Source organism: Odocoileus virginianus, chromosome 2, assembly GCF_023699985.2.
Source record: "Odocoileus virginianus isolate 20LAN1187 ecotype Illinois chromosome 2, Ovbor_1.2, whole genome shotgun sequence".
Taxonomy (NCBI): Eukaryota; Metazoa; Chordata; class Mammalia; order Artiodactyla; family Cervidae; genus Odocoileus; species Odocoileus virginianus.
The window spans coordinates 14,775,649-14,803,635 of NC_069675.1; the positions used below are offsets into that span (position 1 = coordinate 14,775,649).

The 27,987-nt window shown below is 34.8% G+C and overlaps 1 protein-coding gene across 10 annotated transcripts in view; it reads left to right on the forward strand.

The window, feature by feature from the left end:
- The window catches only part of BIRC6 (baculoviral IAP repeat containing 6), a 210,646-nt gene that overhangs the window by 134,079 nt on the left and 48,580 nt on the right, over window positions 1-27,987 (forward strand). For all 10 annotated transcript variants that reach the window (XR_011491208.1, XR_011491210.1, XM_070476650.1 and 7 more), the window contains 10 exons: window positions 409-552; window positions 981-1,110; window positions 4,234-4,365; window positions 5,349-5,516; window positions 6,989-7,162; window positions 8,501-8,697; window positions 14,852-15,152; window positions 16,356-16,573; window positions 20,083-20,247; window positions 21,181-21,349. Coding sequence is in view for 8 of the 10 variants with exons in the window: in XM_070476650.1 (XP_070332751.1) it covers window positions 409-552; window positions 981-1,110; window positions 4,234-4,365; window positions 5,349-5,516; window positions 6,989-7,162; window positions 8,501-8,697; window positions 14,852-15,152; window positions 16,356-16,573; window positions 20,083-20,247; window positions 21,181-21,349 (1,798 nt within the window). In the remaining 2 variants the exon portion in view is untranslated. The remainder of the gene's footprint in view (window positions 1-408; window positions 553-980; window positions 1,111-4,233; window positions 4,366-5,348; window positions 5,517-6,988; window positions 7,163-8,500; window positions 8,698-14,851; window positions 15,153-16,355; window positions 16,574-20,082; window positions 20,248-21,180; window positions 21,350-27,987) is intronic.

Sequence of the window (27,987 nt, forward strand, 5' to 3'; positions counted from 1 at the left end):
TGCCTGTGGGTAGAGTGAAACTTTCTGTTTCATTGTCTTCTGTCCTGGTTATCCTCTCTTAGTTTCTTCTTAAGGCTTTATTTTATATTTTTAATACATTTTTTTTCAGAATTTTTATTGTATGGTAACCACATTCAGATATTGATTGAAGTTAAAATTAAGTTGGTTTTGCCAGGTATTTTAGGAAAACCCTGTACTAGTAACTTCTCTTATCCACAGAAATTTCTGATTCACTTTTAACTTCATGTCTACTTCTTATTCATTTAAGATGGAATAATATATGCTTTAATTGCTAATTTGATGAATTGAAACATACTTATTAATCCACATTTTAAATTTCCTCTTTATTCTTTAAAGTAAAAAGCTGGAAGTACCACTTTTGACTTTTTAAATCTCTCACTTTGCCAGGTTCTCTGTGAACTGTTTCAGACATCTCCTCAAAGAGGGAACCTTCCAACATCAGGCAATATTTCAGGGTTTGTACGTAGATTATTCTTGCAGTTGATGCTGGAGGATGAGAAAGTGACAATGTTTCTTCAGTCTCCCTGTCCAGTGAGTATTTAACAATTAAATTAAATCTTAATGATGAACTGTGTGTAAAGATATTTTATGTTTTCATATCAGAGCTTATAGTTATCTCTGTTCTAATTTCTAATACAGCAGAATGAAATTATCATAGCTTTTATACTTAATGATAGAACTTAGAAATCTCCACTAACTCTGTCTGGAATAACCTAGTTGTAAATTGCCATGAATAGTATAATTTGATTTGGGAGGAAAAGTGACAGATTGTTGGGTACAACAGTGCTAATGCAAAATTTGATCAACAAATCACATGACAGACATGCCATATTTGAAGAAATACAGAAAATAAACTCGTATATTTTTGTATGCATTATTGAATTTTTATTCTTTTATGCTTTTGAAATTGTTATATAATTATATTTCAAAAAATCTCTTCTTCATTTCTTGATTTCCAGCTGTACAAGGGGAGAATTAATGCTACTAGCCACGTCATCCAGCATCCAATGTATGGAGCAGGCCACAAGTTCCGAACACTTCATTTGCCAGTCTCAACAACATTATCAGAAGTTCTGGACAGAGTGTCAGGCAAGTCAGATTTAAATATTTATTTTTCTTTAACTTTGTTATATGTATATAGGAATTTTATCATTTTTATAATTTTATTATATTCACTGAGAAACTATTTAATGACATGAAATGGTCAAGATGGTTTCACATTTCACAACATGATGCAGTGTACAAAATGTATAATACATTCCAGCACCTGTAATTCTTTTGTTGTTATATGTATTATGTTTAGTAGTGGCAGAACTGGCAGCTGGAAATGGCAACAAGCTGTGGGAAGCTATTGATGGAATTTTCTCGAGATAAACCATAAGGCTATATTATAGTAGATGAATTTGCACAGTATATTAGGTTGAATGACAGCATTCTAAGTAGTAAACATTTACTAAATCTAGGAGATAAATGAATGGTCAGTAGGTAGAATCGGCTGGTGACTTTATAACAGTGAGGAAGACGGAACTTTTCCTGTAGATTTCTTGTCGATTTCAAGAGCTCTCAGTTGATGCCTTTAAATAGAATATAAGTTTCTGAAGTAAAAGCATTTTGAAGGTAGAATGCCAGTTGACTATGGTGAGTTTCTTTTTTTGCCTTTCTGAAATCCTAGTCAGTGATGAATTCATTGAGTATCTGCTATGTGTAAGCACAGTAATTTCTTCTAGGGTTGTAAAAGTGAGCAGGACACATACTCTGCCTCTCAGAGTATTTATGATATTTTATATCTTGTCAGAATAAAAAACAAACTGAAAATTTAAATGTTTGCAATTTAAATATAAGTCAGTGTGTTTCTAAGTCTTTGAGCAACACTGTTAACTGAAAGAAGTTAGGAGTTCCCAAAAAACTGGCGTTATCTATTTATTAGTTGGACATATTAATCCAAATTTGAAATAAAAGACTGAGTTGAAGAGATTGGGGAATTGTTACCATACATATTTGGGCTTCCGTGGTAGCTCAGCTGGTAAAGAATCCGCCTGCAATGCAGGAGACCCTGGTTCAGTTCCTGAGTCGGGAAGATCCCCTGGAGAAGGGACAGGCTACCCACTCCAGTATTCCTGGGCTTCCCTGGTGGCTCAGACGGTAAAGAATCTGCCTGCAATGCAGGAGACCTGGGTTTGATCCCTGGTTTGGGAAGATCCCCGGAGGAGGCTATGGCAACCCTCTCCAGTATTCTGGCCTGGAGAATCCCCATGGACAGAGAAGCCTGACAGGCTGCAGTCCGTGGGGTCACAGAGAGTCAGACACGACTGAGCAACTAAGCATACCAAACATAATTACACAGACAGTGAGTTAAACCACATGAATGAATATGGTCACTTTGAGAAAATAAAGAAAGAAAAAATTGTTTATCGGTTTTAGACACTGCAGCTAACATGAATGTGTGCATAATATTATAATACTTTCCTACATTTTACATATTACACAGTAAAGAGTTAGAATATATTACAAATGTCTAACATTTTTTTCTTATTTGAAAACCTCCACCTTACCTGTTATAGCTAAACTTTGTGAAAATTTGATTTTACACACTTTTTTCTACATTTCAATTTTCTGAAATTGTGTGTTTTACATGATGAAGAAAAAGTTTTTAATTAATTGAAGGAAGAAAGTGAAGAAGAGTACTGAAATTCAGTTTTTGAGATGTCAACATTTAACTTAATTGAAATGTATAGACATAGTACAAAATAACTGGAAATTTAACTTTTTTACTTATCTTTACTATAAATGAATACTGTTTTCTAAAATGTCTTTTTCTGTCATTTAGAATATTGAGCAAACTAGCTCCCTTTATGATCTAAAAATTAAAAATAAAACTGATGGCTGTGGAAGAACAGTATCCTACTAAAAAGTCCAACTGAGTTATCTTAGCAAATATCAGGAACTTCTAAGTGCCTACTTTAACCTCTGGTTAGCAGTACTTTGGTCTTTATACTGTATTTGTGTTCTTTAATTACATCTTATGATATATTAACATGTACATATGTATTTTACTAATATTCTTGCAAACAAAGAATCCAAAATTATTTAAGCGGTCCCTTTACCTGCTTCCTATTGCTTTTAACTATATTGCTTTCAAATAATGATTGTGTTCGTTGTTTTTTTTTTAAATTTCTATCATTGTTCTTAAGCAATTTGACTATTACTATCATCAAATAATGTGCCTTGTAGTTTTCTTCATGTTCCTTATGATTTGAATTTTTTGACTTAAATCTGTGTGTTTATGAATTTTATCAGATTTGGAAATGTTTTGCCTATTAGTTTCTCAAATATATTTGTCTTCCCATAACTCTGCTCTTTTAATGATCCTAATTACACATTTATTTGGCCTCTTGAAGTTGTTTTACAGCTGACTGAAGCTCTGTCCCCCTCCCCCCCCATTTTCCCCTTGTACTTTTTGAGTTTCTCAGTGGTTAAATAAGATCATTGTATGGTCATCATTTATTTCATGATTTATAATAGCATGCCATATTCAAAAGCATGAAAGAAAATATTAACTCAAGAGTAATGACTATCTGTGAAAGTCCTTGGTATTGATTCTTAAAGTACTTGTAATATATATGTCATTTTATCTAAGATTCCTAGCCAAATAAAAATAATAAAACCAGCAACCTCTGTTCCTTAAACTTGTTTGGTTATACTCCCATTTGTAGCAGGAGAAGTCTAATGTAATGCATATTAGGATTAATTATGAGCTTGAGTTCCATATTGCCCTTTACAGATTGTATCAGTAACCTTGCTAAGACTGTTTCCTTATTTTGAAAATAATATTTCTTGATATGCATGTTGTGAGGACTGAAATATATAGATATAGGTGATAAGCAGATTGATCTGTGCATAAAATAAAACAGAAGTTCTTGATAATAGTTTTAAAAACTGCCTCTAGAGACAGTACTATTGTAATACAAAATATTTTCTAGAGATTGGAGTTTAGGTATCCTGGCCTAAGGAGAATGATTAATCCCTTTCATTGATAAAATCAATGAGAATTGAATGTGTCACACTTTGCTTCATAACATTTTTTCCAGACCATTTACATTGCCTTTGTGTTAGCTGCAGTATAATCTTGTGTAAAGTCCCCTAAGATATTTATTATTTCCCTTCTTAATGATTTTTGAGAATCAATGTATTTTACACAAAAATTTCTTATAGATACACCAAGTATTACTGCTAAACTAATTAGTGAACAAAAAGATGACAAGGAAAAGAAAAACCATGAAGAAAAAGAAAAAGTTAAGGCAGAAAATGGATTTCAGGATAATTACAGTGTTGTTGTTGCTTCAGGTATGATTTTTTCGTATATAATCTTGACTTTGTTGGTTTCTATTAAGTGTAACAATTTATATTTATAGGAACTTCATGTAATAAACAGTATTAATGTAAAAAGCTGGTGTAATGATGTCTTAATATTAAATACACAATTATTGTATCAGAAATCAATTACTCTTTGGCATTGGAATTATTAAACTTGTTTTGTGCTTACCGTATCTCATCAGATAATGAACATATGTAAAATAGTTTAGATGTTGCATTTTAACTTGACAGTGTACAGAGACTTATACTCTTTAAAAGTTCACTAAGTCTTAAGGAATTTTTCTGTAACTTTTTTTTTTTAATACAAATTGAAAAACTATTCACTAGTTTTCACTTATGATATTGTGCTCATTCCATAAAATTAGGAAATAAAAATCTTCAAAAGAAAATCGGTTGAAAACTGAGTTTTTACTATATTAGATACAGGAAGAGGAATAATTGGTCAAGATAAGGGATAATCTTGGAGGATGTTTTTCTTAACAAAATTCTTAGTTCAGAAGAGAAAGCTCAACCTAGATTACATTTCTTCTTAAATAGAAGACCTATATATTGTTTTAATGTGTTCTTTCTCAGAGAAAAATTAAGAACACAAGCTTTTCTGTGTATTTTTGCACAAAATTACTTTTCAGTAAATGGATGCTCATCTACATGTATTTCAGAGAATACAGGAATTAATTTATACTTTCTTGAAAAATAGTTACACATGTATCCAGTTATTCATTGTGGTTGTTTAGTTGCTAAATCATGTCCAGTTATTCATGAAGTATAATAAATGACAAATAGGATCAAATACAATCAAATGACAAATAGAATCAAGAGATTAGATACTACATGAAAAGAAATATTTTCTGTCTTTTCCTGTTCCTGGTGGTTTAATAATATATTGAAGAAATACACTTTTACTTCATTAGTGTGTTGGCTATATAAATTTTTTGTTTGTTTGTTTGTTTTAGGGCTGAAATCGCAATCTAAACGTGCTGTGTCATCTACGCCACCTCGCCCACCATCCAGGAGAGGGAGGACAATGCCTGATAAAATAGGAAGTGCTTCCTCAGGAGCAGACGCTGCCAGCAAAATAATCACGGTCCCTGTGTTTCATCTGTTCCATAAACTCTTAGCTGGTAATGTTCACAGTGATAAAGCATATCAGAAGTTTTAGTAATCTTACAGATGAATAAATCACATGTGTCATAACCAAAATCATGTTTAATCAGTTGCTGTTGGTGAGATAAATAATTTGGTGAGACTTTATCCATACAGGTCTCTTTAAGAGAAGTGAGAATAAAAAGAAAGTAACCTATTTAATACCCTTTTTAAACATTATAATGTTGCAGTTTTGCACTAGCTTCTTAAATTTTGTTATGAATGTGGTGTAAAATGATGAGTAAATTTAATGTTTTAGTTCATTCATAACAAGTTATATAGGACATAACGTGAGGTTAATTTTAAAGAACTAGTTCTAGCAGTGGAATTCTTAGATGTAGTCCTGATAGTTAAGCTTCCTCTCTTCCTGAATCATATTCTTTGACTCGTATACTTTCCTTTTGTTGAGGTAATAGCCATTTTATCTGCATGTGTGTGCTGTGTCATTATAATCAAACTGCCAACTAACTTTGGATTTTACTTCTTAGCTTTAGACATTGTTGATTTGTAGCAGAGGTCAGTAAAGTAGGGCAGGTAGACTGGATGTTTCTGTTTATAAAAACATTTTCGTAGGAATACAGCTATACCCATTCTATATACAAGGCAGCAAAAGAGACGAAGATGTAAAAAACAGACTTTAGTACTATGTGGGAGAAGGGGAGGGTGGGATGATTTGAAAGAATAGCATTGAAACATGTATATTACCATGTGTAAAAGAGATGACCAGTATAAGTGTGATGCATGAAGCAAGGCCCTCAAAGCTGGTGCTCTGGGACAACCCAGAGGAGTGGGGTGGGGAGGGAGGTGGAGGGGCGCTTCAGGTTGGGGGGACACATGTGCACCCACGGGTGATTCACGTTGATGTGTGGCAACCCCCACAGTATGGTAAAGAAGTTATCCTTCAGTTAAAATAATTAATGTAAACACCTTCACATAGGAATCCCGCTATGCCCATTCATTTATGTCCATTGTGGTTTCACGCCGCAGCAGAGGTGGCAGTTGCAGCAGAGACCATGTGGCCTCCGTAGCGTAAAATGCTTATTATCTAGCCTTTTTGGAAAAGATTCGCCAACTCCAGATTTATGGATTTTTTTTTTTGTCCCTGTTCACCATTGCTCAGATCTTAGTGGGATTTGGTTAGTAACTAATTAACACTTTGTATCAGTTCAGTTCAGTCCCTCAGTGGTGTCTGACTTTGTGACCCCCATGGACTGCAGCATGCCAGGCCTCCCTGCCCATCACTTTGTATAGACATTATTGTTTACATTTGTCAGAAACAGATTTGAGGTTTGTAAACTTTCTGTTGCTGTTTTTATATTGTTTTGAAATTGGTGTCAAAATCAAACTCTTGACCTTTAATTTAGTAAAAGCTTTAAGGGATTGAATAAACTGAATCAAGTAAATGTCTCCCTCTTGGATTCCAGTTTTAACTCAGCTATGTCATTTTTAGGCCAGCCATTGCCAGCTGAAATGACGCTTGCTCAACTTTTAACTCTACTATATGACCGAAAGCTTCCTCAAGGTTACCGTTCAATAGATCTGACTGTTAAATTGGGATCCAGAGTTATCACAGACCCAAGTCTGTCAAAAACAGATTCTTTTAAAAGACTGCACCCTGAAAAAGGTACGTGTATGATACTTCTTTTAAGTTACAGTCTGTAATCTGAGCAGGCAGGGGTTTCTGTACCTGATTACTTAATTTACATTTTATTACATCAACTTGAGATTTTTTTTATGACTGAGTTATTTGTGAATATAGAAGACTGCCATTATTTCTGTTGGAAATTAGTTAATTCCTTGTGTAGCATCACTCTATTTTTATGGGCCCACACCATTCAGTTTGTTGAATCTTAGTTCCCTGACCAAGGATTGAACTTGGGCCCTCAGCAGTGAAAGCCTGTAGTCCTAACCACTGGACTGCCAGGGCCTTCCTAATTTTTAAAAAATGTTAGTTCTGAATGGGCCATGTTAATTGTTCATAATTTTATAATCAAAGTGTGGGCCTCATTTAGAATTTCCAACTTACTGATAATTTATATTGAGTGATATTTTGTGCTCATAAACATTTTTTCTCTCAAACAATAGTGGGATCATACAGTTTCTTACCTTTTTATATATTCAATTAAATATTTATAAATGTGCATTTTTTACTTCCTATTTTTATATGTTTATAACAATTTATCTGTTTCACAGTTGTTGAAGCATTCTGATTCTAGTATTTCACTACTATAAATGCTATTTAAGCAATGATTTTCATAGTGTGGATATGGTATCTTATTTATTTTCAGTGTTTCCCTTGATTAAAGTTCAGTATTTGATTATTTGCCCTTTGTGCTCTTTAATAAATTTTAATACATTTCCTTAGCCCAAATTTTCAGCAGGATTATTTGTCTCTTTTAATGTTCATAGGATCTGGTTGTATGTGAACATATGCTTTTGGTTTTCCTCTGTGAGTGATTCACACTTAACCAATATGGTATAATTTTCAGTTTTCAGTACGAAAACTTTTTGTCAGTATTCAGTTTTTCCTAATTGAATACTTTTAGAGCATAACATGCACATACATTAATATTTTCTGAAGTCTCTGATGTTTTACTTGTTTGCCCTAAAGAATAATACTTTTCAGACTTCAATGTGCTTGCAAATCACCTACAGAACATTATAAAATTGCAGATTCCTATTCAGTAGATCGAGAGTACAACCTGAGAGTCTACATTTCAAAAGCTGTCAATATGATGCTGATCCTGATTGGACCATGTAGTGAAACAGCTACAGGGAGCAGTATCAGAAGTTATTTAAATATTTTTGTAGCATCTAGCTTTAAAATAACTAAATCTGAATAACAGGATAGTTATGCTCTTTTGTTGAATAGAGAGATGACAATAGCATCTGCTTTGTAAATGAAAAAATATTATAAAAATAGATCCTCTCTTTTAGCTGTTATTTGCGATTATTCTTCTAGATCATGGAGATTTACTTGGTAGTTGTCCCGATGATGAGGCTCTCACTCCAAGTGATGAATGTATGGATGGGATATTGGATGAATCTTTACTTGAAACCTGTCCCATTCAGTCACCATTACAAGTTTTTGCAGGAATGGGTGGACTGGCTCTTATTGCAGAAAGATTACCCATGTTATATCCAGAAGTAATTCAACAGGTAAGATAAGATTCCCAATTAATTATATCCTTCCATGGCAAAGACCATTTTTTTGTTTATGTTTAACTTAACCTTTGAAGTACGCTTTCCCTTAAAGTCTTTGAGTATTTTATAAATCCTTCAAAGTTCAGCCTAAATGGAGCTTTCTAAGAATTCAGTTCAGTCACTCAGTTGTGTCCGACTCTTTGCAATGCCGTGGACTGCAGCATGCCAGGCCTCTCTGTCCATCATCAACTCCTGGAATCTACCCAAGCTCATGTCCATTGAGTCGGTGATGCCATCCAACCATCTCATCCTCTGTTGTCCCCTTCTCCTCCTGCCCTCAGTCTCTCCCAACATCAGGGTCTTTTCAAATGAGTCAGCTCTTCGCATCAGGTGGCCAAAGTATTGGAGTTTCAACTTCAACATCAGTCCTTCCAGTTAATATTCAGGACTGATTTCATTTAGGATGGACTGGCTGTCTGTTAGTAAAGAAATGTTGTAAACCGAGCACATTTGCCAAGGTCATCACACTGTAGCATTTTTATGTCTACACTTCTTAAGATGTGATATTAATTATAGATACTACTAGAAAATAGGGGAGTGAAGTAGTAGTATATTCTTCTACCCAAATACACTATGTCTTTTTGCTTCACTTTTATTTCTTTTTAAGTGCCATTTCTATTTAAGTCGTTTTTAAAACATTAACTTCTTCCCCTGTCTGTTAATGTTACTGTCATTGAGTTGTGTACTTTAAATGTCCTTTTATTAAAGGAAGGAAGTGTGTGATACATGGAGAGCTGTAAATATGAAGTTCTTTATTTTTGTTGATTGAGGTAGGGAAGTTATTCTCTGTAATTTTATCTACTTTGTGTGTGTGTGTGTGTGTGTGTGTGTGTATAAGTTTATGTATGTATTAGTTTCCTAGGGCTGCTGTAACAAAGTACCATACACTAGGTGGCTTAAAACAGAAATTTAATTTTCTTACTGTAAGTCTGGAATCAAGGTGTCACCAGAGCCATGCTCACGGTGAAGGCTCTAGGGGAGAATCCTTCCTTACCTCTTCCTAGTTTCTGATTATTACTGACAGTTAAGGGCATTCATTGCCCTCTAACTACATCACTCCAGTTTCTGCCTGCATTTTTACATGATTGTCTTCCTTTTCTGTATCTGTATCTCCTGCTCCTTATAAAAACACCGTTCATTGGATTTAAGGTCCACCCTAAGCCAGTATGACCTCATCTCTTAATTGATTACATCTGCAAAGACCCTGTTTTCAAATAAGTTCACATTCACAGGTGCTGGGGGTTAAGACTTGAGCATATCTTTGGGAGGATACAGTTCAACGCACAATAATACCTATTAAGATAAATGGTTATTACTTTTATTCAAAGAACTTATGGTATTTTTATTTTTAGATGATATAACTAGGATATAAGGTGACTGTCACAGAAAAATATGAGTAAAATTTTATTGCTTTCTAAAAATTGTAATGATATAGCTAGAAGTTTGAAATGGAAAAAACTCCAACATTCTCAAGGTTATTGTTGCTCAGTGAAAATGACTTTCCTAGTTCAGTATTCAGTATGGTTCATTATAGTGATTGGAGACCAAAGTGCTGCTGTAATAAACACCTAGAAGAGTGAAAGTGACTTTAGAATTGAATATTTGTCAGAGTATGGAAGAATTTTGAGAAGCATGATATAAAGAGGTCTAAATTGCCTTGAACAGACAACTAGTAGAAATATGGATGGTAAAACCTTGTCCAGTGAGGGCCCAGAAGAAAGTGAGGATCATGATAGAGAGAACCTATGTATCATAGAGAATACCTAAATTAGGTTAAGCAGATTGTTGGTAGAAATATGGATGTTAAAAGTACTAGTGGTATAGTTTAGTAGGAAATGAGGAAAATGTTATTGGAAACTGGAGAAAAGGAGATTCCCTGTCTTTTAGTGGTAGAAATCTTAGTGTATTTGTGTCCTGTATGTGGAAGGTAGGGCTTGTAAGTGATGAACTTGGATATTCAGCTGAATTTCCAACCTGAGTGTGAAATTACCTGTTTTCTTCTTGGTACTAATAGTAAAATGTGAGAGGAAAGAGATAAATTGAGGGAAGATGCTAAAATTAGAGATTTGCTATCAGAAAAGCATGCTCTGGAGAGAAAGGCAAGGATGTGGTTTCAGTGTTTGCTGGAACCTCAGAAAAATCCAGATGCTAGTATAGTCAGTCACATACAGGGCTGTGTGAAGAGATCAGTCATGGATCCTGTCAGTCATCTAACCCTGAGCCAGGAATGAAGAAAGTTGTTTGACAGTACTGGCATAGTCAAAGAGGGAGATGTGATGATGAAAGCAGAGGTTTAAATGAAGCAGCTGAAAGCCAAGGAATAGGAATGGTCTCTAGTAGCTGGAAAACACAAGGAACTGACACTCCCCGAGAGGCTCCAGAAAGAGCACTTGATACTTAGGATCCAAAGCTTTGATTCCAGTTCATAAGACTCTTAGATTTCTGACCTGTAAATCTTTCAGATAATAAATTTGTATTGTTTTAAGTCAGTAAGTTTGTGGTGATATGTTTCAGCAAAGCATATAGGAAATGAATACAGATTTTGGTGTGTACTCTTTTTAGGATGTTTTGGTCTGGTTTTGGCATCAGGGTAATACTGCCTTATAGAATGGGTTGGAAATGTCTAATATTTCGTTAGAACTGTTAGATGGGTTTTTCAACAGATTAAACACTTAAAGATTATAAAATTAGTAGTAGAGAAGATATGTCAAAAGAAATAATCTAGACTGAAGCATAGAATGTGTAAGGAATGAAAAGAACATAACAGCTATATGGACATGTAGCTAGAAGTGAAAAATTCTGATGTGTATTTATGGTCACAGAAAAAGAATGAATTGAAAGAAGGACAGAAACAATACTGAAAGGAAGAAAAATTTCCAAAACTATGATAAAAAAACCTCAATCCAAAATTCAAGAAGCTGTCTAAACCCCAAATAGGATATTCATGCCTAAGAACATTATGATAAACTACTTATAAACAAGAGAAAAGCTTAAAACCAGCCAAAAACCAGTAAACCCATTTCTTTCAAAACAGTAACAATGATTCTGACAACTAACCTTTCATCAGACACCTTGGGAGCCAGGGAATTACTTCTTTGAAATGTAAGAAAAAAAATCTGCCATCCTAGAGTTTTATACCCAGTGAAGAGGGTTTGGGACACTTTCCTCAACCACTGCTACTCTTTCCATAAAAGGTGAATTGGTAATATAAGATAGTAGGTTTATGATGAACTCTCCTTATATATTAAGTCTGGACAGACTATCTTTAAAAGAAAAGAAAAAGGAATTGTTTAAAGGCTCTGGAGAGTGACCAAAAGTAGGCACCTGTTGGAGAGGATTTAAACGTGAAGAGAATAAAACCACATCGGGTGAGATTAATCTTCTGAGACTTCTTCTCAGTCTCTGGGGTGAGGTGATAGAACTCATGCAAAAGCTTTAGAGAAGTTTGGTTCTTCCATTCTGGCTGGAGGTTAAAAGGGGGGAAATATAGGAAGAAGGGACCCATAGATGGGGTACTCTGAATTCTGCACATGAAGTTTTGCACAACTGTAGCTGGCTCCTGAATACTTAGAGTTCTTGAGAGAAAACTGGAAGGCTGAACAAACTGTCCAGACATGTCAGTGTCTGTCCAGCATGAAAGAAACAATTTGTAATTCTGTTCCTTCCAAGTTAGAGGTAAAAATCTTCAGCTTCTCTATTGAAATTTCAAATGAGTCACACATTAAAAAGTATAGATGACATACTGGTAATCAGGGACTCACTTGAAAAATAATGGTAAAACTACAGCAGACTCTAATAAATGTATAAAAGCCTCCATAAGTTTAAGATTGACCCACCAGTAATAAAACTGTTTTCTAATACAAAACTAAACCATTTTCTAATATAAAGCTGACCCACTAGTAATTTGACCATTTTCTAAAATAAAACTAAACTCTTAATTACAAACTTAAGAGTTATAACATCTCGTCAGTAATGTATGATGTGTAATTAAAAAACAGACAGCCATGGAAAGAAAGAAGAAAATGTTACCTGTGGTTAACAATAAAATAAGTCGGTGAACAGCTCTTACTCACATTTTGCCAGTCGTCCCACTAATGTTCTGAAGAAGGAAAAGAAAAAAAAAATCACTTTCTTTGGCATGGTTTGAGGAAGTTTGTGGTCATAGATTCAATTCAGGGTCATATGATATATTGCATTTAGGTGTCTCTTTAGTTGGACTGTTGGAGAAGACTCTTGAGAGTCCTTTGAACTGCAAGGAGATCCAACCAGTCTATCCTAAAGGAGATCAGTCCTGGGTGTTCATTGAAAGGACTGATGCTGAAGCTGAAACTCCAGTACTTTGGCCACCTTATGTGAAGAGTTGACTCATTGGAAAAGACCCTGATGCTTGGAGGGATTGGGGGCAGGAGGAGGAGGGGACAACAGAGGATGAGATGGCTGGATGGCATCACCAATTCGATGAACATGAGTTTGAGTAAACTCCAGGAGTTGGTGATGGACAGGGAGGCCTGGCGTGCTGCAGTTCATGGGGTCGCAAAGAGTTGGACACGACTAAGTGACTGAACTGAACTTAGTTGGACTGCAAGGAGATCCAACCAGTCCATCCTAAAGGAGATCAGTCCTGGGTGTTCATTGGAAGGACTGATGCTGAAGCTGAAACTCCAATACTTTGGCCACCTCATGCAAAGAGTTGACTCATTGGAAAAGACCCTGATGCTGGGAGGAATTGAGGGCGGGAGGAGAAGGGGATGACAGAGGATGAGATGGCTAGATGGCATCACTGACTCAATGGACATGAGTTTGAATAAACTCCGGGAGTTGGTGATGGACAGGGAGGCCTGGCGTGCTGCGATTCATGGGGTCGCAAAGAGTCAGACACGACTGAGCGACTGAACTGAATTGAACTTAGTCTCATTTAACCTGTAACAGTTACGTTATCTTTGTTTTTCACGACCGTGACACATGGAAGAGTACAGGCTAGAAAGCTTATCTATATATGTAGTCATATATATGAATGCATGCTCCGTTGCTTCAGTCATGTCCAACTCTTTCCAACCCTATGGACTGTAGCCCACCAGGCTGCTCTGTCCATGGAATTCTCCAGGCAAGAATACAGGAGTGGTTGCCATGCCCCGTGTCTCCTGCATTGCGGGCAAATTCTTCACCCACTGAGCCACCTGGGAAGCCCAAACATATATATGTGTCTATACATGTTTTTCCTAGATTTGTTTGCTTATAGAGCATGGAGTCAGACTGCCTTAGGCAGTGTGTACATACCTGTGTCCCATATCTGCTTTGTAAAGTATCATTTCCACTAAAATCAGTGCCCCTTGGAAAAATTCTAGGATTCGGGCAGAGAATGTACAAGATGAGCCTAGATACAGAAGTCTCCTTTAAAGGAGTTCCACTGACCAAGCCTGATTTTACTTGGTCATGAGATAAAATGATAGTAACAGATTATTACTTGCAGAGTAACTTTCAGTTCAGTTCAGTTCAGTGGCTCAGTCATGTCTGACTCTTTGTGACCCCATGAATCGCAGAGTAACTTTAGAATTAATTAATAGTTAAATTAATAAATGAATGAATAAATAGATGAAGAAGAAGGAAAGGTTTTTGTGTACAGTTCACTGCCAACCAGTAAATGTAGAATTAATGAAAGAATTAGAAAACACCATTTGGCAGCTACCATAATAATTATTATTTCTTGCAAACATAAACATGCTAACTCTAGTGATCAAAGTTGAGTGGGAAACAAGGTATTTACATAGTCTTCAAAGACTCTGTCTGCAGATACTTAACTAATTACAGAGGAGAAAATAGTAACTTTTAGAGTAGAAGTACTTGGCACATACAACCATACTTATGGTATCATGTAACTCATTTTAAAAAACATGTCCTTTTATTGATTTAAAACATTTTTATTTCAAACTTGAGTTTAGTTGATTAACAATGTTTTATAGTTTCAGGTGTACACCAAAGTGATTCAGCTATACATTCTTTATTGATTTTTATATTCTTATATTTTAAAGAGATCATGTGAATTCAAGTCTTTACTTTGAACCTGATGTTGAGACATACAAATAGCCAAACAAAATTGTTTTTACTTTAGGTGAGTGCTCCGGTTGTAACGTCTACTACTCAGGAAAAACCAAAGGATAGTGATCAGTTTGAATGGGTGACTATTGAACAATCAGGGGAATTAGTTTACGAAGCACCAGAAACCATTGCGGCTGAACCCCCACCTATCAAGTCAGCAGTACAGACCATGTCTCCCATACCTGCCCATTCTTTGGCTGCTTTTGGATTATTTCTTCGGCTTCCGGGTTATGCTGAAGTGCTACTAAAAGAGAGAAAACACGCCCAGTGCCTTCTTCGCTTGGTTTTGGGAGTGACAGATGATGGAGAAGGAAGTAAGTGTTGAGTGATACTAAGGAAATTTAATGTAGGTGGGTTGTGTGAAATTAATAGAAGAAAAAAAGAAAAATTTTAGGGATGTAGCCTGGCAAGTATATTTTCATTTGGTTTACCTCTAGTTCTTCAGGGAATGACCATTACATTTGAGAATCAGAATTTTTTTTCATGTTATTTTAAAATCTTGTGGTTTTGATCAGAGGTGATGTCTTTCACATGCTGTTTAGAAAGTATGCAGTCTTAAACCCTGTACAACAAAGTACATATAATGCAATAATGAGTTTATTCATGAATCCTATATGAATTTATTCATGAATCCTTTAACTTGGAAGCTACTGAGTATTGTGTATGTAGTTTTTTGTGTGTGTTTTCATATTGATGGAATTCTTCAAAAATGTTGGCATAATTTTAAATATGTTCATAACTGTTATTAAATTACAGTGTCCATATACTAAACACGTCCTGGTTGTTTATTCAGATAGAAATTATGTATACTTATTTTAATAGATCAGAAATTTCTAAAGGCTTGAGCTGATTTTTTTAAGTAGCTAGAGTGTAAGAACCATGGTAATTTAGGACTCTTACTATGAGACAGTAGGTATAACCCTAAACTGAAAAGGAAAAAAATTGTCTTTAGGCCGTTTCGAACTGTGTATAGTGAATAAAGAGTAATGTCTATTAAAAAACATAATTTTGATATATCTTTTTGCCGTGGTTGCCTCATTTGCCATTCATGTAGAAGTCTTTTTTTGTTTGTTTTGTTTTACATTTAATACTCTGTAGCTAGAACATAGTGGAAAACTTTATTGCAAACAAAACAAAATTGTTTAACTCTTGCATTCATGGTTGAAACTACTTCCAGGGCAAGACTTTCATACTCTTGTAAGGAAGTGTTTATGCTGCTGTTTTAGTTGTTAGTTTTTAGTTTAAATTTTAGATTATAATAATTTTGACATAGTCTATAACAAGTATCATATGAGTATATTTCAACTTTCTTTTGGAGTTTATATATTTGATGTCTTTTTAGACACTTTATTCTTAAATATTAAGTATTTAATTTCATTTATGGTATTGTTTTGTCACTTTTTAATAAATATAATGATAAAATTTTATATTGTCATTATAAATTTGTGAGCTTCTGTGTTGTTTCTTATTGTGTTTTTAAATATTTTTTAATTTTGTGTTCTCTTCTTTTAATCTAGGTCATATCTTGCAATCTCCATCAGCCAATGTGCTCCCAACCCTGCCTTTCCATGTCCTTCGGAGCCTGTTTAGCACTACGCCTTTGACAACAGATGATGGTGTGCTGCTTCGGAGGATGGCTTTGGAAATTGGGGCACTCCACCTCATTCTTGTCTGTCTCTCTGCTCTGAGCCACCATGCCCCACGAGTTCCAAACTCTAGTCTCAATCAAACAGAGGTAGGTTCAGTTTTAATTCTTTAAATCATGAAAAATTGTTAGATTCATGGAGTACAGGCATAGTTTTTTCTGAAGTAATTAGTACTTCAGAGGCTGGGGGAGAGGGGCGCAGTTTGTTTTGTTTTGATTTTTTTTTTTTTGCCCCTAAAACAAACAAACAAAGTGGTTATTTAAAAGAGGATAAAATGAATTGTTCTCTTCTTTCTTAGATTCTTTCAGAAAGCCTTAAGTTAATCCATCTACTTAAGCAAAAAAGATGTTATAGCCTAATAAGCTTTTTCATTTACCAGGTTACACTGAGTTTATACTGTGATCCCTTTTCCTTTTTGAAGGGTCTAGTCAGTACAGTAAGGTTCTAGTCAGTATAGTAAGACAAAAGCAATAAGAAAGAAAGAAAGAAAGAACCCTGATTGTTTTGAGATGATTTGATTGTATTTATAGAAATTCTACAAATGAATAATGGCCTAAGTGAGTTTAATGAGGATATAATTTCCAGTTTCAGTATATAAAAATAAGTCATTTCTGTATACCAGCAACAAACATAAAATGAACTTTTTAAAGATGTCCTTTAGAATAGCATCAAAAATAGGAAATATTGAGAAATAAACATGAAAAATCTATGTAAGACCTCTCATCATAAAATATATAAAACTTTGTAAACAGGTATTTATTAATTAGACTTTAATAAACTGAGGTCTCTGTCCATGTTTACCTCTCATGAAGTAGAAAATACACCATTTCATTAGTATTTCTTCCCAAACTGATTCTTTTTCTTTTTTTTTGCTCAGCTTAAAAGCATGTGGTATCTTAGTTCCCTGACTAGAGATAGGACCCATCGCTCCTGCATTGGGAGTGTGGAGTCTTAACCACTGGACCAGGGAAGTCCCACCAAATTGATTCTTAAGTTTGATGGAACTCCAGGTTTATTTAGGTGGAAATTGACAAGCTGATTGTAAAATTCATTCAGAAACTCAAAGGGTCAAGGATAGCCAGAACATTTTCAAATAAGAACAGTATATATAGTAGTCTCATATTTTGAAACTTATTATTAAGCTATGGTATTTACAGAAGGTTAGATTGAAGCCCTGCAGACAATAGAGACATCTACATATATAGAGGTTTCTGATACTATGACAAAGGTGACTATGGGACAATATGGTGATAGGATCAGTTAGATACTCATATGGAACAAAAACGAATCTGCAGACCCTACTGTGCTCTAAATGCAAACATTAATTCTAACTGGATGGTGAATCTAAATGTATATAGTATATATAACATGTAACAATACCATTTTACCAAAAAAAGTAAGAGATACCTTTATGATCGATCAGTTCCACTGCTTAAGAGAGTAGAAGCGCAAGTCGCAGAGTGGGAGGCTGTATTTGTGTGTCTCTGATAAAGGACTTACATCCAGAATATTTAAAGAGCTTCCAGAATTTCCCAGAGGAGCTCAAACCAAGTTTCTGTAACAACCTGGAAGAGTGGGATGGGAAGGGAGGTGGGAGAGAGGTTTAAGAGGGAGGGGACACATGTATATCTGTGGCTGATTCATGTTGATGTTTGGCAGAAACCGACACAATATTGTAAAGCAGTTATCCTTCAATTAAAAATAATTAAATGTAATTATTAAAAAAATTTCCCAAAGGAAAAAGCCGACAATGAGATAGAAAAATACCAGATGAAAAGCTTGAGTGGGTGCTTCATCAGAAGAGGCTATCTAAATATTCAATAAATGTGAAAGGGTCATCTGTTGCTTTAGTTACCAGAGAAGTACAAGTGAAAATCTTTAATACATTGAGTACACATCAGTCACAATGTGTAAGATTTCAAAATTGTCCCACCATAAGTAATGTAAAAACAGTAGAGTGGGCAAATAAGCTGTAGTCTATTATGCAATAGAATGCTAGAAGGTAATGAAAGTAAAGAGCTATAGCCAACTACATATAATAGAACTGGTGAGTTTTATAGTCACAGCTAACAAGCTAGATATAAAGGAATATGTACATCATGATTCCACTTACGTAATGTTAAAAATAAAAATAAGTTATAGCGAGTAGAGTTTCATGTTTAGGTGGTAAAGTTATAAAGAAAAGAAAGGAAGTCATGAGTATAAAAATCAGGATTATAATTAGTTTTGTAGAGGAGTGAGAGTGTGAGGGAGCAAGGGCAATTTCTTGCATGCAGTGGTTTAATTCTTGACCTGCATGGTAGAGTTGTTTTCAACTCATCAAGTTTTACATACTTGTTTTGTGTTCTTTCTGTAAATATGTTATACTTTACATTTATAAAAAATGAATAGCTGTTTTTATCAATAACCCTAATTATTCTAGTGGTAAATGTATGGTAATGAAATTTTCATGATTTGTTTAACATTTTATTTTATAAAATGTGAAAGATGGAATTATTCAGTCATAGATTCATCCAACTCTCCAGATCAATTTATGAAAGTATTGTTTGTACATAATATTCTTTCTTGAAATGTTCCTATTAAAATACTTGCAGAGTACCCTTGAAATTAATACTTAAATGCAAATATTTTAATGAAAATTCTTTAAAGGAGGATTCTTATTACAGAATTAATTTTATAGTCAACAGTAATCATAATAAGAATTGACCTTTACTGAGTTTGAGGTTATATTAATAAACCAGTGGTTCTCAGTCTTCTTTTTTTCTTTCTCTACAACATTCACGTTTTTAATATGTCCTCTATCTCCAAAAGGAATTTTTCTGCACATCATATTCTGAACAAAAAAGAAATTGGAAAGTACTCCTTCTAGAAATAAAAGCAGACATTCTTGCTATGATTGGAAACACATGATACCATTAGAGTCGTCTGAGAAGATCTGGCTCATGTCTCTCCTCTCCTCTCTCTGCTTTCTCTGCTTAACTTTGAGTCATTGACTCTTTAGGCCCTTAGATGCTTTACTCAATCATTCCTGATAGATTATTTTAAATACTGATAAAAATTTCTTATATTTATTCTTAAATAGAAGCATTTTTCCCTTCCCCTAACCTTGATAACTACCACTTTGCATGCCGCTCTATGCACTCTGGATATTTCATAAAAATGAAATCATACAATATGTTACCTTTGTAACATTGTCTTGTCTGCTTTGAATTAGCATATTGTTTTTGAGACTCATCCACGTAGCGTGAATCAGTGCTTAGTTATTTGTTATGGCTGAATAATAGTCCATTGTATATATATGCCACAGTTTGTTTATTTATCCATATAACCATTGATGGGCTTTTGGGCTGACTTTTTGACTATTGTCAATGGTCTTGCTATGAACATTAGTGGAATATATTTGAGTATCAGTTTGTTTGTTTTTTTCCCCTTTGGATATATACCTAGGAGTGGAATTGCTGGGTCTTGTAATTCTTTGCTTAGTTTTTTAAGGCATTGCCAAACTATTTTCCATAGCAGCTAAACAATTTAAATTTCTGCTGGTAATTTGAGGATAGATAAAAGCAAATAGTAATAATTCTTTTCTTTTGGTTACAAGCCGCAGGTATCAAGCTCTCATAACCCTACGTCAACAGAGGAACAGCAGCTCTACTGGGCCAAAGGGACTGGCTTTGGAACAGGCTCTACAGCTTCCGGATGGGACGTGGAGCAGGCCTTAACCAAACAGCGGCTGGAAGAGGAACATGTTACCTGTCTCCTGCAGGTATATCTGTACAGTTGATACTGTCAGCGATAGTAGTTCATCTTTTTGTGTGTGTCTGTGTTGAGTTTTAAGTTTTATTTTATTTTATTTTTTTATTTTTAAGTTTTATTGGCCTTATCCTCAGCTACTTTTTATAAAGTTCATTTTTAAAATGAAAAAACTTTCTCCCTGCCCTCAGTACATTTAAGGTACTAGATAAAGATTGCTCTTCAGTGCTTGCAACTCTGAATTCTTCCCTCTTAGCCTCTTCACTGAGAGGAAAGTGACAAAGGTGTTGTCCAATAACAGGAATGTACCATATCTGCTTTCCTCCTGTCCACTTCTCATCTAAACTACTATATCTGGACACTCTCTTTTTTAAAAAAAAATCTATTTACATGTTTGTTTCTCACATTGTATTGCGTTTTCTAGAATTGGGCAAAGTGAACTAGTTTATAAAGTTTTTAATGCAGAATGAGAAGAGTAGGCTCTTAAAGATTAGCTTTTGTTCCTGTATCAGCTAATTGACTAAAATTAGGGTTTTGTTTTCTGTTTTTCCAAGCATTATTTAAGTCTTTGAGCACTATTTTTGCAGTTCTAGGATAAGCTTATTCTCATATAGACTTCTAAGATCTCATCACCCTTAACTATAAATTAAACCTACTCAGTAAAATAAATAATCTCAAAGTTGCAACTAAGCTTTTAAGTTCATGTTCTTAGGTGGATTGCTTCTATATGTCTGGTCATAGCACTGAACATCATCATGAGAAACATATCCTCTTTTGAAAATGTAAAGGAAAAAAAACTCTCATTTTTAAAACCTGTAGTATGAAGCATTGATTGAGTTGAAAATATATACTCTTCGTATTCAGATTGAACATCTAACATAAAATATGGGATTTTAAATTTGTGAAGCTAAGACTCAGTTTTAAATCCTTGGATTTTTATTTTTAGGTTCTTGCAAGTTACATAAATCCTGCAAGTGGTGCTGTGAATGGAGAAGCTCAGTCATCTCACGAGAGTAGAGGACAGAACAGTAATGCCCTCCCTTCTGTGCTTCTAGAGCTGCTTAGTCAATCCTGCCTCATCCCTGCCATGTCATCGTATCTACGAAATGACTCAGGTAAATCACATTGTAACTAGTGCTTTACAGTATCTTAGTGGATGAGTACTTTTGTTCACTTACTTTATCATTAAAGTTATAATGATAAAATATCACTTTTTCTTTTAATAACCTATAACTGAAGATGATAGGGTAAAGGCTAGCAGCTTCATTACAATACTGTGATCCAAACCTGGTTAATTGAATTTCTGTGTGTTTTTAACGTTTTTCTTAAACATTAGAATTGCAGACAGTAGTTTTTTGAAGAAAGGCAGATAGATAAACTATACAAGTCTGTAGATACTTGACAATGAATATTAGTTTTTACAAATTCAACTATGAAAGCACTTTAGGTAGATATTTTGCCAGTATTCAACTGATTATCAACTGAAATTGCTTTTTTATTTCCTTGGTTGTGGAATTATTTTCCAAGAAATGTATCCTTTTCTTAAGTAGAATAAAAAGTTTATGTTTTATTTAGACTCTCAGTGACATACAGGTATTGCCAAGAAAAATAAGCAGTTGGCATCTCTTTATTTTAACCTAGATGTTTGTTTGCTCACTTTTTTAAACTACCTGCTCCTCTTCTTGTATTTGCTTTTATTCATATTCTTACTCATGAAAATAGACACAAATTCAGTTAGATTATTAAGGAAGAATAGGTAAGGGAAGCAATGGGAATGAATCTTGAAGTAGTCTGTTTTGATGGTTGGTAGCAATTTAAATGCAATTAGATGGATGGAAAATGTATTTGAGAAGGGATTACTGCCACTATTCTTCACCTTCAAAAAATTATTGTGCTTCCAAACATACTATTTCTGGGACTTCCCTGGCAGTCCAGTGGTTAAACCCTGCTCATCCCAATGCAAGGAGTGTGGGTTCGATCCCTGGTAGGGGAACTAAGATCCCACAAACCTCCGGGTGCAGCAAAAATTAAAAAACTAACAAAAAACACACACCATTTCTCAGCCTACCTCAAACTTCCTATAAAAATATTGGTGTTATATTAAATTGGTTTTTTAAGATTGAGATGTTTGATACATTAGATTTGTCTCTTTTGAAAAAATAGATATCAAATGTACAATGTATTCTTTGATAAAGTAAAACATTTAGAGCTGTAAACACTAAAGTACTTCAGATCGGTGCCAAAATTTGATATTAAATCATTTAGGAAAACAGAACAGAGTAAGACAAGGTTTCTCTTTATCTGATTCCACATTGTTAAAATATTAATACTTTCACTTTCAAACTGTATGACCTCTCAAAAGTTTTTAATTTTGTCTTGTTCTGAAATTCAGTCTTTGTGTAACACTGGGCTTTTATCTTCATGATTTAGAGTCAAAGGGAAATCTGGTATTACTCTTATTGTTTAAAATAATCTATTCAAGTAGGTGCACTTTCTGGTAAGTATGTATTTTAATAAATAAGCTGTGATTATGGTAAATATATGGAATTATAGCCACTTAAATATTCTTGTCTTGGAACTATTTTAGAAATTTAATGTTTGCCTTTCCTTTATGATTATTATCCCAGAATAAAGAAATTTCTTTGTCCAAAGTTTAGATATATGCTTGAATCTGGTACTGTGTCCAGTGGTATAATTTTAATTGATAGATTTATACTTGAATGTGGTTGCAAAAATAATTTTGAAATTTAGATTTTAAGATAAACATAAAATAATATACTAAGTTAACTATGTCATCAGATAATTGTCAGAACACCTCTTAAATTATGTTTTTAGTAATCAAAGAAAATTTTTTGGAGTTTGGGATATATTCTGATCCATCAGTTCAGTTCCATCACTCAGTCCTGTCTGCAACCCCATGGACTGCAGCACACCAGGCTTCCCTGTCCATCACCAGCTCCCAGAGTTTATGTCCATCGAGTCAGTGATGCCATCCAGCCATCTCATCCTCTGCCCTCCCCTTCTCCTCCTGCCTTCAGCCTTTCCCAGCATTGAGGTCTTTTCCAGTGAGTCAATTCTTTGCATCAGGTGGCCAAAGAAGTTTCAACTTCAGCATCAGTCCTTCCAATGAACATTCAGGACTGATTTCCTTTAGGATAGACTGGTTAGTTCTCCTTGCAGTCCAAGGGACTCTCCAACTCCACAGTTCAAAAGCATCAATTCTTTGGCTCTCAGCTTTCTTTATAGTCCACCTCTCACATCCATACATGACTGCTGGTAAAACCATAGTTTTGACTAGATGGACCTTTGTTGGCAAAGTAATATCTCTGCTTTTTAATTTGCTGTCTAGGTTGATCATAGGTTTTCTTCCATGTAGCAAGCATCTTTTATTTTCATGGCTGCAGTCACCATCTGCAGTGATTTTGGAACCCCCTAAATAGTCTGTTACTCTTTCCCCATCTATTTGCCATGAAGTGATTGGACTGGATGCCATGATCTTAGTTTTCTGAATGTTGAGTTTTAAGCCAACTTTTTCACTCTCCTCTTTCACTTTCATCAAGAGGCTCTTTAGCTCTTTGCTTTCTGCCATAAGGGTGGTGTCATCTGCATATCTGAGGTTATTGATATTTCATCCTGCAATCTTGATTCCAGCTGTGCTTCATCCAGCCTGGCATTTCTCATGATGTACTCTGCATATAAGTTCAGTAAGCAGGGTGACAGTATGCAGCCTTGATGTACTCCTTTCCCGATTTGGAACTGGTCTGTGTTCCATGTCTAGTTCTAACTGTTGCTTCTTGAGCTGCATGCAGATTTCTCAGGAGGCAGGTCAAATGGTCTGGTATTCCCATCTCTATAAAAATTTTCCACAGTTGTGATCCACACAATCAAAGGCTTTGGCGTAGTCAATAAAGCAGAAATAGATGTTTTTCTGGAACTCTCTCGCTTTTTTGATGATCCAGCAGATGTTGGCAATTTGATCTCTGGTTCCTCTGCCTTTTCTAAATTCAGCTTGAACACCTGGAATTTCTCGGTTCCTGTACTGTGGAAGCCTGGCTTGGAGAATTTGAACATTACTTTGCTAGCCTGTGATATGAGTGCAGTTGTTCGGTAGTTTGAAGTTCTGATCTGTAGTTTTGACAAGCAAGGTGTATTATTTAAGTATGCCCACTTATAATATTCTAAATACAAATTATTTATTTCAGGAAAATATAGCTTTACTGCTTATGTAAATTACCAATTTTGATTAAAATATTAATTTTTAATGTGACATTTTAAAATCTGAACAAATAGCTTCTTGAAACTTAGTAAAATTTTTATTTTATAAAATTAGTCTAAAGTCCATTTTCTGATTTTGTCATTGGTCTGTAGAATATTATTTTTGACCATTTGGGGATTTGGGATAAGGATGAGCATCCAATATAGAACCTTTTATTTCATTTAATTGTCATATCTTTGTTCTCCTTTAATCTGGAACCTTTACCAACTTTCTTTGTCTTTCGTGATATTGATGACGTTTTGTAGACTATTTTATAGCGTATCCAGCAAATTGTTTTTTAAGTGTGAGAGCAGTGCTAATAATTTTGTTTAAGGCATTGTATTCAAGAAATGGCTCGCTCATGTTGCTAGCATGTAGTATACAAAAACACAAGCCTAATGTAATGGGCTATTTCAGGAGTCACACTGAACTATAGTTAGCCCTTGGAAATTGTTTCCAGGACCCTCCACCAAAACCAAAATCTTTCTGCTTTATTCTGTGAATGTTCAGTGTATTCTTATCAACCTTACCAGTTCACTCTGGCAGGCAACATGCCACTTTTCAAATGATCTAAGATTTTTTTTTTAAATTTTCTCCTCAAAACATAGCACTTTATGTTCCCTCTTAGCCTTTGAGATGTGGCTTTGACCTCTTAATTGCTTTTTAGGAGCCCCGCCCGGCCCAAAGAAACAAAAGGTTTCACAAAACACAAGAAGTGAATGAGGGAGAGGCTAACAAATGCTCAGTAACAACCTTGTGCTGGTCAACTATATGTAACAGATTTAGTAACTTTTTAAGTAGGATTTGTTCAGATTTTACCTTCAAAGAACTAAATTCCAAAAGCTGAATCTATAAAATAGTTGTTAGAAAAATTATAAAACAGTAAATTTGAAGCCACAGCTTTAAAGTGGGTAACTGAAACAAAAAGTGATTTGTATGTTTGTATTAGGCTCTTTTATCTCTAGTATCATTTTTTAAAGGAATGATAAAAGCCTCTAAAGAGAGAAAGTAGTTATTTTTATGAGATTTTTTTTACTAGATACGAAGATCCTCATATGAAGTATGTGTTCATTTTAGTTTCTCCCTCCCCATATTCTGACTTCATTTTGTTGAAGCCATGTTAATTTGAAAATTGCTTGTAAACAGTTATATACAAGGACCATTTTTCCTCGAGCTGCTGTTTATATATATGCAAGCTATTGAGTAAGCCATCAGTTACACCACTGGCCACTAGATGGCGATCTCGTTTCATTGCCAGAAATACTTTGAGCTCAGCTCAGTTCAGTTGAGTCGCTCAGTTCTGTCTGACTCTGCGACCCCATGGACTGCAGCATGCCAGGCTTCCCTGTCCATCATCAAGTCCCGGAGCTTATTCACACCCATGTCCATTGAGTTGGTGATGCCATCCAACGCTCTCATCCTCTGCCATCCCCTTGTCTCCCGCCTTCAATCATTCCCAACATCAGGGTCTTTTCAGATGAGTCAGTTGTTGGCATCAGGTGGCCAAAGGATTGGAGTTTCAGCTTCACCATCAGTCCTTCCAGTGAATATTCAAGACTGATTTCCTTTAGGATAGACTGGTTGGATCTGCTTGCAGTGCAGGGGACTCTCAAGAGTCTTCTCCAACACCACGATTCAAAAGCATCAGTTCTTGGGCGCTCAGCTTTCTTTATAGTCCAACTCACATCCTTACATGAGTACTGGAAAAACCAAAGCTTTGACTAGATGGACCTTTGTTGGCAAAGTAATGTCTCTGCTTTTTAATATGCTGTCTAGGTTGATCATAGGTTTTCTTCCAACGAACAAGCGTCTTTTAATTTCATGGCTGCAGTCACCATCTGCAGTTATTTTGGAGTCCCCAAAAATAAAGTCTCACTGTTTCCATTGTTTCCCCATCTGTGTGCCGTGAAGTGATGGGACCAGATGCCATGATCTTAGCTTTCTGATTGTTGAGTTTTAAGCCACTTTTTTCGCTCTACTCTTTCACTTTCATCAAGAGGCTCTTTAGTTCTATTCTTCACTTTCTGCCATAAGAGTGGTGCCATTTGCATATTTGAGGTTATTGATATTTTTCCCTGCAATCTTGATTCCAGCTTGTGCTTCATCCGGTCCAGCACTTTTCATGATGTAATCTGCATATAAGTTAAGTAAGAAATACTTTATAGTATGTGAAAAAGAGAAATAGCAGGTGAAATGTTAGAGTCCCTCACCCTCATCTTTCTCACTCGCATTTTGGAAAATGAGATGTTCCTTTTTTTAGACAACAGCACCACTCAGCACATTAAATTACTTGCCACTAATATAGTAGAATATAGTAGAACACTCCAGGAATGTTATCAAGTGTTACAAAATCTTTGCCTTTTTAGTTTTTGTTACATAGTGTCATAATAGGAAGGGGCAAATGAAATCAAGAGAAATTTATTCAGTTGCCCAAGTTTTAAGTCTTTAGTCATAAAATAGCCATTATTACTAAACTCACATATTTTCAGATTTTTAAAATGATATAAATAGATTTTTATCAGTACAGGAAAGAAAAATGAGTAGACCTCACATGTTAGAGGAAGGTCGAAATGAGAAGAAGCACAGACCTTTTTAAATTGGGAGGTTTATAAAGTATCTCCTAATTTGGCCGATTGTCTTGGCTGAGTGATGGTATGTGCTAGTATTAAAATTTCATCATTTTCATTTTATTGGTTTGGTAGCTCTGTAATTAGGTGTAATGCAACAAAACCCATTACAGAAGACTTTGTTATACCATCTGATTTTCCTCACACTGGATTAAAAGTTACTGTATCTTATCTTAGGTTATTTCCTCTAAAATTCAGTATTTAAATTAATTTTATGAGAGAATAAGTTAATTTTGTTGCTATGCAAATGTGTTAAATATGACCGCATTCTTTAAATCCAAAAATTATTACTAAGGTTGTTGGTCACTAAGTCATGTCCATCTCTTTTGTGACCCCATGGACTGTAGCCTGCCAGAATCCTGTGTTCATGGGATTTCCCAGGCAAGAATGCTAAAAAGTTACATAGGAATAAATATATAGTTGGAACTGTAACTACTTTTCCATGGTTATCCTTAAGATATGCATGCTAGTCATGTTACTTGTAGGGATATTGATTGCGTATAGTTATGGATTAAGTTTTGGTATTCAGTCACTTAAAAGGATTTTTATTTTACAGAGAAATAATTTAAGGATAACTTAATTAAATATTTGAATAATTTGTTTTTTAATTCTCACATTAGTTTTCGTGTCTACTCAAATGAACATTCCATAAACAAATGTTACATTCCTAGATTGTATTGAGGTTTTTATACTTTAGGTGGGCCTCTCATTTTGTATTTCTGAAGTTGATCAGAGAAATAAAATCAGCATATGCTGAAAAACATCAGAAAAAAACAAGATGTTTTTCTAGGTAGTTAGTATTTATTTTCTCTAGTAGTAAGTACTGCTTACCTACTAATGGATTAATATAAACTGTGCATTTCTTTTGAGA